Source organism: Phodopus roborovskii, unplaced genomic scaffold, assembly GCF_943737965.1.
Source record: "Phodopus roborovskii unplaced genomic scaffold, PHOROB, whole genome shotgun sequence".
Classification (NCBI taxonomy): Eukaryota; Metazoa; Chordata; class Mammalia; order Rodentia; family Cricetidae; genus Phodopus; species Phodopus roborovskii.
The window spans coordinates 8,781,896-8,800,922 of record NW_026126546.1 but is presented as its reverse complement, the minus strand read 5'-3'; the positions used below and the strand labels follow the sequence as shown (position 1 = coordinate 8,800,922).

At 39.7% G+C, this 19,027-nt stretch overlaps 1 protein-coding gene across 3 annotated transcripts in view; it reads left to right on the top strand.

The window, feature by feature from the left end:
- Window positions 1-19,027, top strand: part of Nsd2 (nuclear receptor binding SET domain protein 2) — a 75,778-nt gene that overhangs the window by 37,809 nt on the left and 18,942 nt on the right. For all 3 annotated transcript variants that reach the window (XM_051200231.1, XM_051200229.1, XM_051200230.1), the window contains 5 exons: window positions 1,030-1,148; window positions 5,686-5,767; window positions 6,888-7,012; window positions 17,328-17,459; window positions 18,310-18,433. In XM_051200231.1, the coding sequence (XP_051056188.1) occupies window positions 1,030-1,148; window positions 5,686-5,767; window positions 6,888-7,012; window positions 17,328-17,459; window positions 18,310-18,433 (582 nt within the window). The remainder of the gene's footprint in view (window positions 1-1,029; window positions 1,149-5,685; window positions 5,768-6,887; window positions 7,013-17,327; window positions 17,460-18,309; window positions 18,434-19,027) is intronic.

Here is a 19,027-nt window from a genome sequence, read left to right as displayed (position 1 = left end):
TTCACACAGTATACAGAAGGATTATTTCAAGCAAGACTGGCCTGGGACTTACAGAGATTCCGGGATTAAAGGCATGTGCCACCATCACCTGGCTAACTTTTTTAGATGTGTTTTATGTTTGAGTGTTTTGCCTACATGTATGTGTGTGTACACAGAGGTGGGAAGAAGGTGTTTGGATTACACATAATTGTCAGTATGTGGATTCTGGGAATCAGAGGCAAGTCCACTGTAAGAACAAGTACTCTAAACCACCGAACCATCTTTCCAGCCTCTAAGTTATAGTTTTCTAAAAGTTGACTTAAATTCTACTTGTCTTTAGATATTAGTAAATAAATGGTTCTTTTTCCTCCACCCGGAGACAATGTCTTGCTGTGTAGGCAAGGCTGATGTTGAACTCAAACACTCTTGTGCTAAGCCTTCTTGTGATCTGGGATTACCATGTCTAATGGTAAAGGATTTAAAAATAAAAAAGACTGGGTTCTGTGGAACAATCTCTGTACACTGTGAATATGTATTACTTTCATTGGTTAATAAAATGCTGATTGGTCAGTAGCCAGGCAGGAAGTATAGGTGGGACAGCCAGACTGAGAATGCTGGGAGGCAGAGAGTAAGACATGCTGGAGGACAGGTACAGCCATGAGCCACTTGGAATAGAAATTGGTTAATTTCAGTTGTAAGAGCTAGTTAGTAATAAGTTTGAGGTATTGGCCAATTGTAATTAATAAAAGCCTCTGTTGGCTATTTGAGAACAGGCAGTCAGAACAGAAAAACTGCCTACAACTGAGTTATATTTAAATTTAATGCTATAGTATACTAAAAATACAGTGCCAAGATAATAATTAGGCAACATATTTTTGGGTCTTTGGTTCTTTTTTCTTTTTTTGCAAAAAGATTGGTCTTTAAAACATAGGCCTTGGACATGAACCTGATTGTTGACTACCTGTCACTATTTGCATGATGAATGCCACAACAGTTTGGGGACTCTCTTTTTCCTGCACTTTTATTCCAATTCTCCTTCTTCATTCCAAGGTAATATAAATGGGAAAAAAAGAAACCACACAAAGAGGACAGATGACCCTCCAGAAGATGTCGATATTGAAGATGCACCCAGGAAAAGACTTAGGACAGATAAGCACAGTCTTCGGAAGGTAATGTTCTGGGCTTACCTGGCCTATATGAACATATACTATGGAATTCTTGAGATTCAGCCAAGATACAGGCAGTGTGGTCTTGGGCTCTTTCCAAAGTGGTATTCAGAAGTAAGGCTTGTCCTTTTTCTACATTGAAAAGGTCACTGAAAAAAGTACATGCTCATTAACAATTAGGAACACTAGCACAAAACTATTGGTACTAGTCTGTTCAAGAAAACAGCATCCAGATGCTTTAAGTAATATTTTGATTTTGTGTGTTAAAAGTTACTCTTATGTTGAAAGGGATATAGCTCAGTGCTAGATTACTCAAGTTAGCATGAGCCTGACCTTTTGTTTCATTGTCAATACTTGTGGAAACTTTTTGTCTGTAGGGATTATTATTTATTCAGTGTATAAATGAGGTACATGAAAACCCATTAAAAATACTTTGTACTGCAGTAGGAAGTTAAAGAATCTGTGATAGATACTGAAAATGGATTATATGAATTTACTCACTTTGTTAGTAATTCATGATCTTGTTTACACACTGAGTATCCAGTTTGGGCATCACCTAGGCAAAATTGAAACTATAGTATGAATGAAAAACCAGCCCAGGGCCTTGAGCCTCAGTATTCCCAGCATGTGTTTGGACAACTTGACTGATACCTAAAGGGAAGTGAAGTTGAGCAAGATCTGTGTGTGCAGAGCAACTGTGGGTTACTCTGTCATATGAAGCTCACACATAGAAAGAGTGAACCTTTTGACACCATTTGTTTCAACTGTCTGAGATAACTAGTTAACTTTTGGCAAATTGAGTTTAGTTAGGCTTTGAGCTGCATATTTGAATTCATATTTAGCAGGAGTTCTGACACACAACAGTTATATGTTTATGATTTGAGTAAAGCTTGATCTTTCACTGACTAAGTTGCCTTTATTATTTTTTTCTTCTAATTTTGAAGAATAGAAAAATCTCACATATTGCTGAAGTGCAACTATGTATCTTTAACTAATTTTTGTTTTTCTACCTATATTATTTATCTTTAAGGTTATATTTCTAGTATGAAATAGACAGGTTTTGTACCATTATCCTGATGCATAAAGTTGTTATTTGGATTCATTTGTAGTGGTTAAGTGTTGCTATGAGTTACTAGAGTTTGAAGGTACCGAAAAGTTCATGCTTAGAGAAGCCCTTTAGAGCCAGGCATTGGTGGCACACGCTTTTAGTCCCAGCACTTGAGAGGCATAGGCAGGCGGATCTCTTTGAGTTTGAGGCCAGCATGGTCTACAGTGAAGCCCTTTAGATATGTGTGGTCAGAACATTTGAAATACCATAATTCATATTAAATAATCTTTTATTTACAAAACAGATCAGAAAATAGCACATTTTAAAAGTAGTGATGTTTCCCTTCATCCCAGCGCTTGGAAGGCAGAGGCAAACAAATCTCTTTTCCAGGCTAGCCTGTTCTACATAGTAAGACCCTGTCTCAAAAAGTAGTGTTGTCTCTCAGGTCTGGTTTTTATAAATCTTAGGCCATTGTGCATACAATCCCTCATATGCATTGAGAACATTTGATGATCCAACAGAATTCTAAAAGCTAAAGAGAATTCTTGTGACTATTCTCAGTGGTCTTTTATCTACCCTGGCTATAGGTATTAATGAATGAGATCTGATGTTTGATACCTGTGTAAGATCCCTGTCTCCTAGAATGAGATAGTAATCAATCATTGGGCAACACTTTTCCTGTCCTTTTGAAGCATGGTTCTTGTTTTGTTTTGTTTGGTTGTTGTTTGAGATAGGACTTTATATAACCCAGACTAGTTAAGAATGTGCTCTGTAACCCAGGCTGTCTATTTAATTTCTATTCCTTCTGTCTCTGCCCTCGTGGGTGCTGGGATTACAGTGTTGTGCCACCATACCTTGCTGAGGGTATTTGAGCTATATTTTTCTTTTCTCTTTTGTATTAATCAATCAATCGATTAATTAATTAGAGACAGTCTTACACTGTAGCTTTGACTGGCCTGGAGCTTGCTGTGTATATCAGACTGGCCTCAAACTCACAGGGATTCACCTGTTTTGGTATTCTGAGTTCTAGGATTAAAGGCATGTGCCATCACACCTAGACTGAATTATTTTTTAAAATTTCAGCATAAAATATTCATGATATTAAGCTCTTATTTTTTTCCCATGTTTTCTTTTTTAATTTCATTTTACATTCCAACCACAGTTTTTCCCCCCCTACCCTCCTTCACCTCCTCCCATACTCCCTCACCTCCCCTCTAGCCCACCCCCAGTCCACTCCTTCTCATGGGTAAGGGCTCCCATGAGTAGCCAACATAGTATGGGCACAATAGGTTGTGGCAGGCCCTGGTCCCTCTCCTGTGCAATTAAGACTGAGCATGGCATCCTACCACTGGGAATGGGCTTCAACAAGCTAGCTCATGTACCAGGTTTGTATCATGGTCCTACTGCCAGGGGCCGCTCTGATTGCCCAAGCTTCACAACTGTCTCCCATATGTGGAGAACCTAATTCAGTTCCCTGGAGTCTCTACAGTTCTAGGTCTAGAGTCCATGAGTTTCCATGAGCTTGGTTCAGCTGTCTCTGTAAATTTCTCCATTATGATCTTAATCTCCCTTGCACATATATTTCCTCCTCCCTCTCTTTGCCTGGATTTCTGGAGCTTGGCCTGGTTCTTGGTTGTGGATCTCTGGTTTCATCAATTATAGGATGAGGGTTCTTTGATGGCTCTCTGATGATAGTTGGGATATTCATCAATCTGATTACAGGGGTAGGCCAGTTCAGGCATTCTCTCTACTACTGCTAGGAGTCTTAGTTGGGGTTCCTCTTGTGGATTCTCGGGAGTTACCCTAGTACCAGGTTTCTCCCTAAGCCCATAGTGGCTCTCTCTCTATTAGACATCTTTGTCATTGTTCTTCCACTGCATCACTCCCCACCTTAGGCCATCTCCATCCCTGCTGTTCTCATCCCTTTTCTCCCCCCCCCCCCTTACCATTCCTCCCCATACCCCCAGTTTGCCCTGTAGATATCGTGTAATTTCTCTTGCCAAGGTGATCCATGTGCCCTTCTTAGGGTCCTTTTTGTTACCTAGCTTTTCTGGAGCTGTGGACTTCAGTCTGGTCCTTTAGTCTTTTGCTTTACATCTAATATCCACTTATGAGTGAATGAGTACCATGAGTCTGTGTTATCTCACTCAGGATGGTTTTTTCTAGTTCCATCCATTTGCCTGGGAATTTCATGAGGTTATCTTTTTTTTTTTTTTACCTCTGACTAGTACTCCATTTTCCTGGTTTCTCCTCAGATCATATAAATCTTTCACCTTTTAAGCCCCTTATTTTTTGAGGCAGGCTCTCACTGTGTAGCCCAGACTCGCCTCAAACTAACAGAGATCCTCACCACCATGCCCAGAGTTTTCTTTGTTTATTTTTTCTTTAAACTAGTACTAGGAATTGAATCCTCAGTTATACTAGGTAAATGTTCTACAACTAGCTTTCCCCCTTTTTATTTTAAATATGTTTTGTTTTGAGACAGGGTTTCTCTGCTGCTTTGGAGCCTATCCTGGAACTAGCTCTGTAGGCCAGGCTAGCCTCAAACTCCTTTGCCTCCTGAGTGCTTGGATTAAGGGTGTGCTCCACCAACGCCCAGCTATTTTTGAATATTTTTAATGACTTATTTTTTATTTGTGTGTGTGTGTGTGTGTGTGTGTGTGTGTGTGTGTGTGTGTGTGTAATTTTATTCCATGGAGACCAGAAAAGAGTGTGTAATCCCTTGGAGTTCAAGTTCCAGATATTTGTGAGTGGCCAGACAAGGGTGCTGAGACCAAAACTTATAGGTCCTCTGGCAAATCAGCAAGTGCCATCTTCTCATTTCTGCTTTTCTATTTCAAAGTAGGATCTTACTAAATTGTCTAGCCTGTCTTTGAACTCACTCATTAGCCCAGACAAGCTTTGAGCTTGTGATTCTCCAGCCAGTCTCCCATTTAGCTAAAATTACAGGCCTATGGCCATTGGCTCAGCATTTTGAAACTCTCCTCCCAATCTTTATTTGTGGAAGATGTTTTCTTGTTGATATGTGTGAAGTAAATATGGCATTTGTCTCAAATTTGGAAATCCCCAGTGTAGTAGCATTATGAGCTAAACACTAGTGATGCTGGAACTGGCATAGAAGGGATGGCTTCAGTTTGATTGGCCCTCTTGAATACAAAACTACCTTTCCTTTTAGTTTTTACCCTGCTTTGTATTCAGTGGGAAGTTTGGGTAGCAGATGAAATATAAATTCTGTATGGTACCTTAACAGAACTAAGACTGGTATTGGTACAGCCCTGCCCACTATACCCTCTGATAGCTTCTAGAGCAGGAGGTTAGAAAAGAATTAGTTCATATATTAAAAAATGTCAGTTTGAGCAATTGAGTGTGAGGAACACAATTTCAAAGGAAGAATTTTCTATTGTGTAAATTTCAGCAACCTATACTCATTCACATTAGGATTTTTTTTCTTTGTTTTCTCTTTGTTTGACCCTCCCCCCTTTTAAATAACAGAGAGAGACAATCACCGACAAGACTGCCAGAACAAGCTCTTACAAGGCCATAGAGGCAGCCTCCTCACTCAAGAGCCAGGCAGGTAATATGGTCAGGGGCCCTACTTCTGGCTCCCCTGGGTGCCTGGGCGGGTGAGCCTAGTCCTGGTCTTGGGGAGCCGCTAGTATGGGCACCCAAGAGGGACAGTGATAAGTGAGAGCCAGGCTGGGGAACAGGGATCCAGGGATGCCTCAGAAGAATCAACAGTTAAGCTAGTATCAAAAACAAATGGGAAAGACGATCTTGTGGAATTGAAAAATAACTGATTTAATGTGCAAATTGTCATGTTCAGTGATATTGAAGTTACTGTTCTACTGATTTTCACTTGACTTCATGTTTCAGTTTGAGATTTTATTAGAGAAATTTAAACCAGAAATGCTCAAATTTTTACTTTATGGAATAAGTTGTTACCATAAATTCTTTCACTCTAATTTAGGCTCCTGGTGGTGCATACTTACCAGCCAAGAGTAAAAGTTATGACTAGTTGTTTCTATTTCATTTGATAAAGAAATTGACTCAAAGAATTTTCTATGAAACATAGCTAAGCAGTACAAAGGAAAAATGAGACCCCTTGACCTGTTTGTAGATTATCCTGTTGAAACTTCTGTCTGATAGATTAGCACAGGAACACTCAATTTCCAACTTTGTGGTAAAAAGATACTTACAAGTGGAAAGACTTTTTTTTGTGTGTGCTGAACAAAAATGAGTAAACAAGCATTTGTGGATGATTGGAAATTTGAGCGTTGGATTGCTATTTTTAAATATGAAAATGGTATTGTTGTATTTAAATTTTTATTTTAGAGGTATACTCTAGGCTTTTTATGAATGAAATTATATATGGAGTTTGTGTCAGATAATTCTATAGGGTATCATGGATCTAGGTGTGGATGAAGCTGCATTGGCTCTGGGTTGTTGGTTTTGGGTAAGCTATGAGATAAGGGATTCATTGTATAGGTGGTCTGCTTGCTTTTTTTTTTTTTTTTTTTTTTTTTTTTTTTGAGTACAGTTGAGTTTTTTATAATAAAATATTAAGCCCTTACTGACAACTGAGAACCTAGAAGAGTCATCTTTAGGACTTCATTTACTTTAAGGGTTATTTAAAGCAATAAAGAGGTATGGGAGGTTTAAAATTTTTAATTTTATAAAATAAACTTATTTTACAGCAACGAAAAATCTGTCTGATGCTTGCAAACCACTGAAGAAGCGAAATCGGGCTTCTGCAACTGCGTCTTCTGCACTTGGGTTTAGCAAAAGTTCATCTCCTTCTGCATCCTTAACTGAGAATGAGGTAAAATAATGATGATAGTGATACCATGGCATTCCTGTGAAGGCCATTAGTTACTCAAGTTGCATTGTGAGTGAAAATCCTATTTTAAAAGAATTATGTTGGTGTTCTTCATAGTTATAGCTGAGTTTCAGATGTTCTTAGCCATCTAAATTCACAAAATTAAAAAATAGTGCACTATATTAGTTTGAGCACTTTGAATATAAATACATACGTGCACACGGTGAATGTGCAAGTGTACATACATACTTCAGTCTTGTTGCAGAGTAATCATTGCAATCTGTTTTAAAATGATGTGTTCTGTAAACCTCACTCTTGTTTTCTCACATGAAAAGAAATTCACACTGGCTCTACCAGGACATGCTACGTTGGCCACACTGACACTGACCACTGTGCACCTACACTGGTGGAATGGAGGGGCTCACAAGCCTGTTGGGAAGCCAAAGGTTTCTTGGTCCTCATGCGTTGCGTGTCTCTGGTCCCTTGTTCTGGCATGTCTCAGATGTGAGTGTGGAGGCAAATTAGAACTGTCACTATACTAAGTTTCCTGTGTTTTCTGGACTTGCAAAATACATGATAGCTGAGAAGTAGGTGGTATGATAGCAGGCTGCTGCTGTCATCACCGTAGTGTAGCATGTAGATGTTGTTACCAAATCTAAAGGCTGCCATTGCCAAAACAAGGAGCAGCCACAAATGCAGGAATGTTTTTTATTTATTTTTTCTGTTCCTTTATGGATCTTCCTTTCCATTTTTAATTTCTTGTTATTTTGATCTTAGTAATTCTGGGGTTTGGTTTTTTTGTTGTTGTTGTTTTATTTTTTGTTTTTGGTTTTTTTTTTTTTTTTCATTGTAGACTGGAGATTTATTTTCACAATATTTGTAAGGAGTTGATGACCTTGGTCTTCATGGAACAGGATAGTGAGGTGGGACCTAGACAGGCCCCTTTGTCCTTTTGAATCACAGGCAGTACTTCTGGCCTGACCTCTGCTATGGTCCCTAGTAGGGTGGGTGTCTCTTTGCTGTTGTTTCTTCCCATTAGTAGAGGGCTGGGCTTTCCATTGATGATGGGCAGAGACATGGGTGGCCATTGGAGCACTCTTGAGAACTCTGTTGCTCACTGCTCTGAACCTGAAAGTGTGGTGTAAATCTAGACTGTTTCTTTAGTAGGATCTCAGTAACAGACCAACTCAGTCATAATCTCAAGTGCTCATATTCATGGGACTGGGTCTTTCTGATAGTTGTTATATGTAGAAAACTACGCATTTTATATAAATGTATACATTCAATTCATTACTGAGCCTCTTTCTAAAATATTACTAATACAAAAAGGCTAGTTTTATACAAATTATTTACCATTTTCCTCTCTTATCTACATTTAGCTTAGCAGTCTAGAAAACTAAAGATGATCTAAAGTTCCAGATAATCATATTAAAAATGGAAGGTTTCTGTTCTAGAAACCCTTTCATTTAGGCATTTAAGTTAGAATTTTCATTTATGATTTTTTTTTTTTAAGTGCTGGGGTTGGAATCTAGGGATTTGTGAATCTAGGCAAGTATTATACCTTATAAAAATTTTAAAGAAGTTTTTTGCTTCATCTTTTGGTCTAGTTATCCAGTTGATATTTATATATGCTATTGTCAGAAATGGGAGAGAGAAAAATATTGAATTACTGAACTTGTGTCTATCATTCTTGATTATTAGTAGTGGGTATTGGAGGTGAAAACAGTGAGAGCGAAAGAGAACGCAGCTGGTTCCATCTCTGGCTCAGCGTGAACTTGGAAAGACTAAGATTAAGTATTTCATAACAAGACTTAGTTGGCAACATCCAAAGTTGATAGTTGATATAAGTACTTTTATATTATATAGGCAGTGCATTGAATTCAAATCCCTTACTACATTTTAAAGGTGATAACATAAATCTCACAGTGTACATTAGGCTCCTTTTATAAAATAATCTTAATTTCTAGGCCTTCTCTGTTAGACTATTTGTGTAGCTTATGTGAATATTCTTTATAGCATATTTTACAGTTGCAATGTTAATTTAAAAACTTTAGGTAAACAAGTAATCCACTATGTATTAGCACTCCTGACCCCCACAGTGAATGCTTACAGCGCCGAGTGCCTACTAGCACATGAGCAAAGCATTAGTGTTATGAAAGGCTATGGAGACTGAGTCTGGTTCTGAGTTGAAAATGACTGTTTGGGATCAGACCACCTCTTCACTTTGGGACACATGTTTTGCATGTTTATATTTCTCTCCCTTCACACACTTGAAGAGGATTATATAGGTTTAGTATTATAAGACATTTTAGGTCATGTTACAGTTTAAGTTCTTGAAAAATGTATCTGATAAATTGGAATAATTATTAATTACATGGTATCACCTTACCCCATTGAAGAGATAAAAATTGCACACTTGCATGACAAAGGCCTGTGAAGGAATTGATGTGATTTAAGTGTTTTGTAACTTCATTTTTTGTTCCCTTAGTAGAGCAAATTCTTATTTTTTTCGCCTTCACTGGTAACAGCTTTTATGGGAGCCCACATCAGTCAAGTTGGACTTGAATTCAGCCGCCCTGTACTGCACTTAGAATGATGTAATACCCCAAGATGTCTGCTGCAGGTGGTGCATCATCGTATACACTAAGTGACATTTCTATCACAATCATTTTATGGAAGATGTGTGATAATCTGTTTTTACTGGTATTAATAAACACATACAATGAAGAAAACAGATAACAAATTTTAAGACCAAGGTAAGATACCCAATCAAGGCCATTTAATCAATCACATTCATCTCATAATAGAACACATTCATATTCTAAAAATCAATCTGAAGTTCAAGTTGAGGAAGAGGCCCTCCAATGAGGCTGTCCCAGAGCTGTCACAATGGCACCATATTGAAGAGATTATCCTGTTAATGCTCAATTTTTCCTCTTAATTCATAACTTACTGAATTTTTATGGAAAAATGTCAGCATCTGTTCATCAATAAGAAAGAACAAACAGGACACATTAAGAGGTCCTTTGTCAACTATTTTCATTGCCAATGAAATGTATTCAGTATTGTAGATATTAAACCAATTTCCCACATAAAAGGCAGGAGGAGTTTTGATTCTGTCCTTTTTTACTCGACAGTTTTACTATGATACTAGACACAGTAGATTTTTAGGGGGGAAATGCCATTTACAGTATCATTGTGAACCATTCAACTATTGATCCAGTCACTGATATCTAGAAGACACCATAATCAGGTTATTTACAACAATCACATCATCAGTTGCTTTTGTAGAACATCAGCATCATGTTTTAAATGTTGTGGTCCTGGTTGCCCAGCTTGGGGCATACCTAGGTGCCCGCATGTTTTTGCATGGGAGAAAAGGCTCCACTTGTCCTCAGCTCAAGAAGCAGAGCTTGTGCTGTGCACAGGTGTGTGAGTGGTGCCCAGGCTGTTCCTCACAGACACCTCAGTGTTGGACCTGTGATGAAAGTTTCTGAGAAATATTTTGTTCCAGTCCATTAAGTAATTTAACGCATGTAAAACACATAGACTGCCTGGCACCTTGCAAGGACTCACTCAGTGGTTCACTATTGTGACAGTAATGGTTATTACAATAAAAATAATAAAATCACCACCATTCCATTTTTATCCAAAAGTATAAATTTTTCTTTGGCATGAAAAAATGATCCTCTTGACTGCATCATGCATGTGTGAATAAAATAAATGCAGGAGTAGCAGAACCCTAGCTCTGTTTGTGTGACACAGTAGGGTATTAGACTGTGATGTTGTGATCTGGTAGATCACTCAGCTGGCTCTGCTCAAATGTAATGAGAGACATGACCTCAGAGAATACCTATTATGAGCATTCTAAGTTGTACTGTTCTTAAAGGACTTGAAAGATCTCAGGTAAATTTAAAAATTTTTAAAATATAAATCACAAAATTAAAAAGTGTGAAGAAATATGATGGTATAGAAATGGCCCTGGTTTAAGAAGTGATTTCTCAAAAGTAAAGACACTATACTAAAAGGTCTTGGGCAGAAATGAAGGGATTTCATTTGAAATTAGAGCATGATGAATTTTGAGTGGGTGCCCAAGTAGCAGTTAGTATGTATGTGCAGATACAGCAAGAATCAACCAGAGGACAGGCACTTTGCTCTGTGATGGGGGATTGAGGGCTTCAGAACCAGTGGTGATGTCCGCAGCGTGGCAGTTAATACCTGCTGAGTTCAGAGAGTATGAGGGGAACAAGGGTGGGGAGATCATGGAATATTCTTCATCTGGGGAAGACATAGCCCACCGGGGGTAGGGGAAGAAGCAGGTTCCTTACTCTGTATTCTTCAATGAGTACCGAGTGATAGTCCTCCATGTAGGATTATCCTGCCCCAGAGACCAGCAGTAGTCTTAAGTAAATAAGCAGAGTTCCATGTCAGCTCTTGGCTGACCTCTCATAAAAGAGGTGAGTAGGAAAGAGATGGCTCTTAAACAAGAGTCCATCAAGAAGCAATAGCTTGTCTGCTGAGAGTACAAAAATAACAAATTTGTTATGCTACAAATTTAACATGGAATTCCTTCATTTTCTATAAAAATGTCAAAAAAAAATAATGCTACCTCTCTAGCCTTAGGTCTTTTGAACTGCCCACTATTGAGTTTTGCTTCTGCCGTACAGAGAATTATTACCATTTGATCCTATTTGGCTTCCTTCAAACCACTGTTTGTATACTATGTTTGCCTGGCAAGAGGAAGTAGCTTTCTGTATAAAACTCTGATTTGAAGTAGGTGAAGACTTGGGTGAATGTGCAAAGGTTTGGATTGTAGCTCTTCTAACAGTGTAAGTCATCTGTTGCACAGATCAGCACACCAGGGAGTACACATGCTGGATAGAGGCCTATGCCCAGCAGCCAGGTCCTTCAGGTGCTCCTAATCAGCCCCTCTGCTCCAGATGGACTTCTGCCTTTCTGGCAGCTTTTCCTCTGATGAAAAGTGAATGTTGTCCTTTGTCACGATGCCTTTAAATGTAGTTGTAGCTCAAGACTTTCTTTAGTATTCATATCTATTTATATCTGTGTTTCCCAACACAAAACAACACTGGTGTATTTAACAGGATGTCCTGAAAACCAACAAGAAATCTTAAGCACGACAAGGAACTAATATATCATAGGATATAAGAGGAAAAGGTCCCTGCTCCGTGCATGAGGTCATCTATTCCACCCACTACCTTTAAAGAGGTAGAACAACCTGCTTCTGGCATGGGGTGGAGGGTGTCTTAAGTTGGTCCCTCAGCCAAAGTTCTGGGATTAGCTGAAATAGTTCATGTAAAAGCACCAGAAAACTAAAACAGGGTTCTCTGGTGCTGGAAGGCAGGTGAGGGACAGGGCCTATTCATTAATGATAGAACATGTCACAAGAAAGGGAAGGAAAAAACAACAACAACAACAACAAAATCTCACCTGGCAACATGTCTATGACTCCATACACTCATCCCCATGGTTGTGTCTGGAGCCTCTGAGCTGGCTAGATGAAATAGATTACTGGCACCCACTAATGGTCTGTAACAGAAATACAGAAATGCCATATAAAGAAGGAAATAAAAACATAAGTAAACATCTCATTTCTCAAACAAAGTGGATGCCTGTATTTATATAAAGCTAAAACAATTAAAAGTGCTCCTGAGAAAGGGTCTCTTAGCCTGGAGTGAGGACCAGAACTGAATTTTGTTCTGTCTATCCTTCAGTATTGGTGTGTATTCTATATAAGCTCCTAGCTCACTCAGCCCACTTGAGCAGAATGAGGAACCCCAAGTGAGTGGTTCTTTGTTGGCCTCAGTTGCTTTATGTGGGCCTGAGATGCCCCATGAAGTCATGGTTCCCTTCTTTAGGAAATGTTTGTCCAATGTAGGTAAACTGTAGGGTCATTGACACTTAGTAGTAAGTTTGCTTTCTTTTTCTGTCACTGATTCTAAAGTACCATATGTCTTACACACATTCAAGCATATAGGTTGCTGATCTACCTTGAACCCTACTGTCCAGGTGGACCTCTGTTAGGGACCTCAAGGGCCCTTTGGATTACTAAATGTGCAGCACCTTATTTTTTGTGTCAATATATCCATTAACCCAGTTTTTGAAAAATTAACTATCAAGGACTGCTGTTTATCTTTGAGGGGATAAAAATCCAAATCGTCATTTGCTAGAGAAAAGTAAAAGGGCTTCCCTAACATGCTTTCAGAGCTTTTATTGCCTCTTACTGATAATGACTTAGAAAGCTTTTTGGGTTTTATTTCTGTTTTAAGAAACATCGATTCCTGAATATCTTAGCATTTTTGGTGATTGAAATTGACTTTGTTCCTTTTAGTTTCTGTTTTTATGGTTAGAATATTAGGATTTTTTTCACTAGTGATAAAAAATGGTCATACTTAGTACACAGAAAAGTGTGTTTGCATTTTTTCTTATACAGGAAGGGTAAGGGACATGCTCCTTGTAGCTTAACTAGCAAGAGTGTCCGTCCATCCAGCAACCTGACATTTTGTCAGAGTTCTGTGTGTACATCCACATTTATAATTTTTCAAGCCAATGTAGTTGTTAGCTTTTAACATATAACTCTGACAGTATTTTAAACTTGCTAGCATTCCAGGGGTATTCTGCTTTTTAAAAACAACTGGGATCAGGTGGAGTCCTTGTCTTGGTACAGGAACATTGCCAGTCACATGAGCTAAGAAAGCAGGTAGGCTGATGGTTCTTGTTCTCAAGCATTCCAGGTGAGGACACATGGTCTGTTGCTGTAGCTGGCTGGACCAGTCCCCTGCACAGCCTAAACATGGTTGAATCAGTAGAACATTTAGAGACCACTTAACCTGGGGTATGGACAAGCCTTTATGGGAACAGTAGCTGCGGCTGACTGGCCACAGCTCTCACTTAGTCTTTGCTGTCCTCTTCTTAGGCTAACTGTATAGAAGCTGGCATAGATTAGATGAATATGAAGCACAATGACATTCTGTGGACTAAAGGTTATTTTGGTTTTTGGTTTTTTTCTTCCTTCATGTTCTCAGTAACTCATACCTGGCTTTAAATTAGGAGCAGCTAGGAGACTTCTGGTCGGTATAAACTTTAGTAAATATTATTTTGGATTCTAGGATTTTAGAATGGTTGACTTAATTTAAAATTGTCTTAATTCCACTCTTAATACTTCACTGTGATGTTAACTGGAAGCCCTGCTTGAGATCAGTCTTTTAATTTTAGATCATTATATCTACTGAGCACAGGATTCTTATCATTTGTAAATCTAAACGTCTGTGAACGCACGTCTACGCTTCTTCCTTTATGAAAGCATAACAAACATGAAAAATAATGTTGGTTATAGAAATATTTATTGTTCAAGGTCTGTAATTGTATTTTAAAATGATGTAGTATTCAACTTGTGAAGGGAATTGTTTTGTCAAAAAAAAAAAAAAAGTTAAAATTCAATGTGTGTCAGCCCACAGAAGGGCAGGTTTTGTGGCCACAGTGGGGTAAGCTCCAGTTGCACTCACTGAGCTTTCCTGGTGGCCACATAGCTCCTGTCAGTGGGTTGAAAGATGTCTACTGGGTCACATGATGTTTGGTAATGCCATCTTGAAAGTCCCTGTAATAGATGGAGACTACATTTCCTGTCTGTGAAGGAATGTGTGTTTAAGGCAGGTAGGCAACTCAGTACTATCACATACTAAGTAGAGAGTGGAGAAAGTACTTTCCTACTCAAGAAAACTTTGGAAAGTCAGGAACTAAGCTGCTTGGAAATGAGTCCCACAAGCATGACCTTGGTGGACACAGGAAGCCACAGGAAAACCCTTGACAGTCTGTGTCCCATCAGTCACGTCATTTTTCTTTTTTCAAATACACCCTGTTGGATACTGAATAGATGATAGATGTCGTAGACTGAGGTCTGGGACTGTGATAAGTCACTTCCACAAAATGGCATCTCCAAGTAAGCTGTCACCTGGTACACATGGAGGTGGAGCCTGCAGCTGGAGCGAGGCGCACACTTGGCTCTCCTTGCAGGTGGTTTGCTGAACAGAGAGCTGAGGGCCCTCTTGATTGGGTAGGGGTTTTGTCCATTTGTGGGGGAGGATGTGGTGGGTGAAGGCGGACCTTCTACAATCTGTCATGGACTGTGATATTGTAAGGCCTATATTCTGTATGTGGATAACAGACCCAATCAGGAAACGAGCCTTATGTGTGTCGTTAACATTTATATTTCCATTCAAAATATGTATTCAGTGTTTATTTCCTCAACAGACTTTGTTAATTTAGGAAATATCTCCAAGTGGAAACGTGCTAACTTTCTGTAAATCTTAAATAAAAGGTGCTGTTCCTTCCTCTGATCCAGGACTGGTTTGTGTTTTCTGTCTTTCTTTCCATTCCTTTCTCTTCATAGTTTTTAAATTTGTTTCATCCACACTAAGGGAAGAAGTGGGTTGGTGAATGGAGCAGGGACTCTTCCATGGGTGCTGTGCCTAACATCCTTCGGGTCTCATTTCCTCCACCAGTCAGATGGGTCAGCCTTGTATGGCTATGGGAGCTGCTCTCTGAGCCAGGGAAAGCTATGTGGCTGCTGATTCCTAAGGTCCTGGGCTTCTCCAGTACTCACTCCAGTCTCAGAAGTGCTCAGATCCCCACCTATGATTCCCATATCTGATGGATGTATTAAATTTGTAGATTGAGCTCAGAGCATTTCAAGTTTCCTCTTTCTGGATATCGATGTTAAAAGAAGTGGGGGGGGGTGAGCTGATGGGAGAGGGATTGGCAACGGGCCCTGTAGTTCCAACCAGTCAACCTTCTGGTGACAGACCTTATGATGTGGCACTAATCTAGGGTTCTTCATGCTATTTCCATCTTCCTGCACAAGGTGAGAAAATTGAGTTGAAAGACCTCTCCCCCATTACATTCTTGTTGATAAACGTGTCTAGTGAGACTTAAACAGGGGATAACACAAAGCCTGTCCCTTGTTCCAGTGGACCACCAGAGTCGTTGTTAATTTACTCCACATTAATGTTGAGTTCAAGTCAGAAAAATGACTGTTTTTTCTGTCATTGCTCCCATTAATTTCAGTGAGATAAATCTGGTGAAAGCTTGTCAGTAAGCCTGCTAAGTAGGTCTAAGTAGGTCAGAGTCCCTGGTGAGGCTTTTTTGTTTGTTTTTGTTTTGTTTGAGTTTTTTGTTGTTTGTTTCTTTGGTGGGTTTTTTGTTTTGTTTTGTTTTTTTCAACAGTTTCTCTTGTGTAGTCCTGGCTGTCGTGGAATTTGCTCTTTAGAGCAGGCTGGCCTCAGACTCACAGAGATATGACTGCGTTTTGTTTTTTAATGTGGCCTAGTTACCATATCTAGCTTTGTGCTAAATAGCAAGCCTATAATGTAATTACTTGTGGTTATTGAGTTAAACAAGAAACAATGTAGCTAATAACTTTTTTTGCTTTGTTTTATCTCCAAAATCCAATTTTCAACATTAAGATCAGTTAACCCCTCCCTTACCCCAAATTTAAGCACTTGAATTTGATAGATGAAACCGTTTTCTGTTTTACCCATTTAAATATTTGTTGCTAGTACTTGTCAAGAGAGGACAGAATGCTCTCTCTATGCAGCAAGAGTGGGGTTGTAGCTGGATACTAATCTCTGTTCAGTGGAGGGAAGCCAGTAAACAAGGTGCTTTCATCTGCACACATACTACATTTCTCCTAAGTCTTCCTTAGAGTCTAGTGTTAACTGAGCAGGTAGAAATTGTTTCCTGCCTTTCTGTGGGGCAGAGCACATGAGCTGCCACTAGCTTGCAATGAAAGGATAGACAAGGCACTCAGGGTATAATGCAAGTTAATGATTCTTGAGTCAGTTCTAGGGGAGCAACGTGTTTCTGGAAGAGAAACAGCTTCTGTGAAGTATTTTTTAATGACTTCACTTCATTGGGGTTTTTTGGGGTTGTTTTGTTTGCTTGGTTTTGGTTTTTGTTTTTTTATTCATGTGGTATTTGGGTCTGAAACATTGGATAAGAAAGCACATGGGTATTGATCCCAGAGCTCATCTTAGTTTACTTAGCAGAGATAATTGGATTTTCATAAGTTGCTTTATTTAAATGAATATGTCTTATGTACACATGTATATTAAATATTGAGTAGAATACGGTCCACTTCTGAGTTTGATATGCAGCTTTTACAATTTTTATTACTTCCAAGTCAGTGACAGTGTGTATCTACACCACATACTGGACAGTAGGACAGGAAGTGGGCCTCGTCCAAAGGATGTGGCCACCTGTTTTTTGTGGCTAGTGAACTGTCGTCCACCTCCTTCATCTCCAGGTCTCAGACAGCCCAGGAGATGAGCCCTCAGAGTCTCCATATGAGAGTGCAGACGAAACACAGACCGAAGCATCCGTCTCATCTAAAAAGTCTGAAAGAGGAGTAGCTGCCAAAAAGGAGTACGTGTGTCAGGTGAGGGCTAGGCGTGTCTGATGTGTTGGTGAGGGCTTCTCCTGAAGTTCCAGAAGGTCAAAGTGAGTTTCCAGCATCTTCTCTTCCTCCAGACTTCTCCTTTGCCCCATTACAAGTCACAGATACATTTTTGGAAGGGTTAGACCACCAGTAGAATTCTGGTATTAAGTTGCCTAAGTTAAACATTACTCATTCTCAGGTGGGATGTGTTTTTTGTATAGCAGCAGTTTGAAGTAGTACTTAGGATTGTGTGCTATAAGGGGTTAGATGCTAGGTGATGTGATGCCCTTGCTGGTTACTTAGTTCACTGGGTAGACCAGTAACTAGATCTATATCCCTACAATGGTATTGCCCTGCTCAGTGTCTACTTGTCCTGGATACTGGGTTGGTGACCTTAAGAAAGCTACTCATCTCTTTGTGCCTTAGTCCTGCACCATTGTGAGGTACAGTCCATGATAATATCAGTGTGAGATTGCTGATTTGTTAAATGGCTGACAGTCAGCTCCATTGCTGCCATCTGTGGAAGATGGATGGCTTATGGTGAAAACATGCCATGGATTTCGGGCTTTTAGTTTTTTTGTTTTTTGACAGTCATGTCTGATCTAAAACACCCTGAATATATCCCTCGTGGTTTTGATCTTTTGTTTCCTTAGCCCTTGCTGAGGGACTGCCATCTTCTGTGTAACTTGACCTCACTGCAGACTCTAATCCCACTAGGCATTTCACTGTGTGCAGGTGGTTATGTTCATTTGTGTGCCAGAGATAGAGCCAAATGCCTCACTTGGTGAGGAGAGTACTGGAAGGGCTCAATAAGTAGGTGTAGGTTCATGCCACCCTCTGTTCTCCACAGTTGTGTGAGAAGACAGGCAGCCTCTTGTTGTGTGAGGGCCCTTGTTGTGGAGCATTCCACCTAGCCTGCCTTGGACTTTCCCGGAGACCAGAAGGAAGATTCACCTGCACTGAATGTGCCTCAGGTCAGTTCCAGCTTCTGAAGCTGGGGGATTGTGTGTGGAAGTCTGTGCTGCTTGTCCCTTTTTTTTTTTCCTGTGCTTCCTCGAGTTCTATATGAAACATTTGGCAGAGAACAAATCCACACATACTGGCTCAGAGCTTGTATGCTTCTAAGTTCTTTCACTGTACTGTGGGCCTTACTACTTGAATGACAGTATCACGGGCAAGAAGTTCAGGATACAGTGACTGGTGGAGTGAAGAAATAAAAGACTCTGTACTTTTCCAAATCCTTCCTGTGGGGCTAGTACATTGCTCTATAGGTGGCAGTTATAGAGCTTTGCACTTCCAAACAGGCCTACCTATTTATAGAATGCTTAGTTCATTACAAAAACTTAATGTCATTCTTAGCTTCATTTTTCAACAGCAAGAACTTAATTGAGGGCCTAGTGCTTTTGCTCTGCCACCATTGTAGTGCCTTCAGGTTCATCTTAGAGTCTAGGATCACAGTGGGAAGAAGAATGGCTGCACAGCGGCCTGAGAAGTTAGGCTGCCCAGACAGCCCATCAGCAGTAGCACACTTCAGACGTCAGCTTTCTATAGCCGTAGCAAGTCTTGCC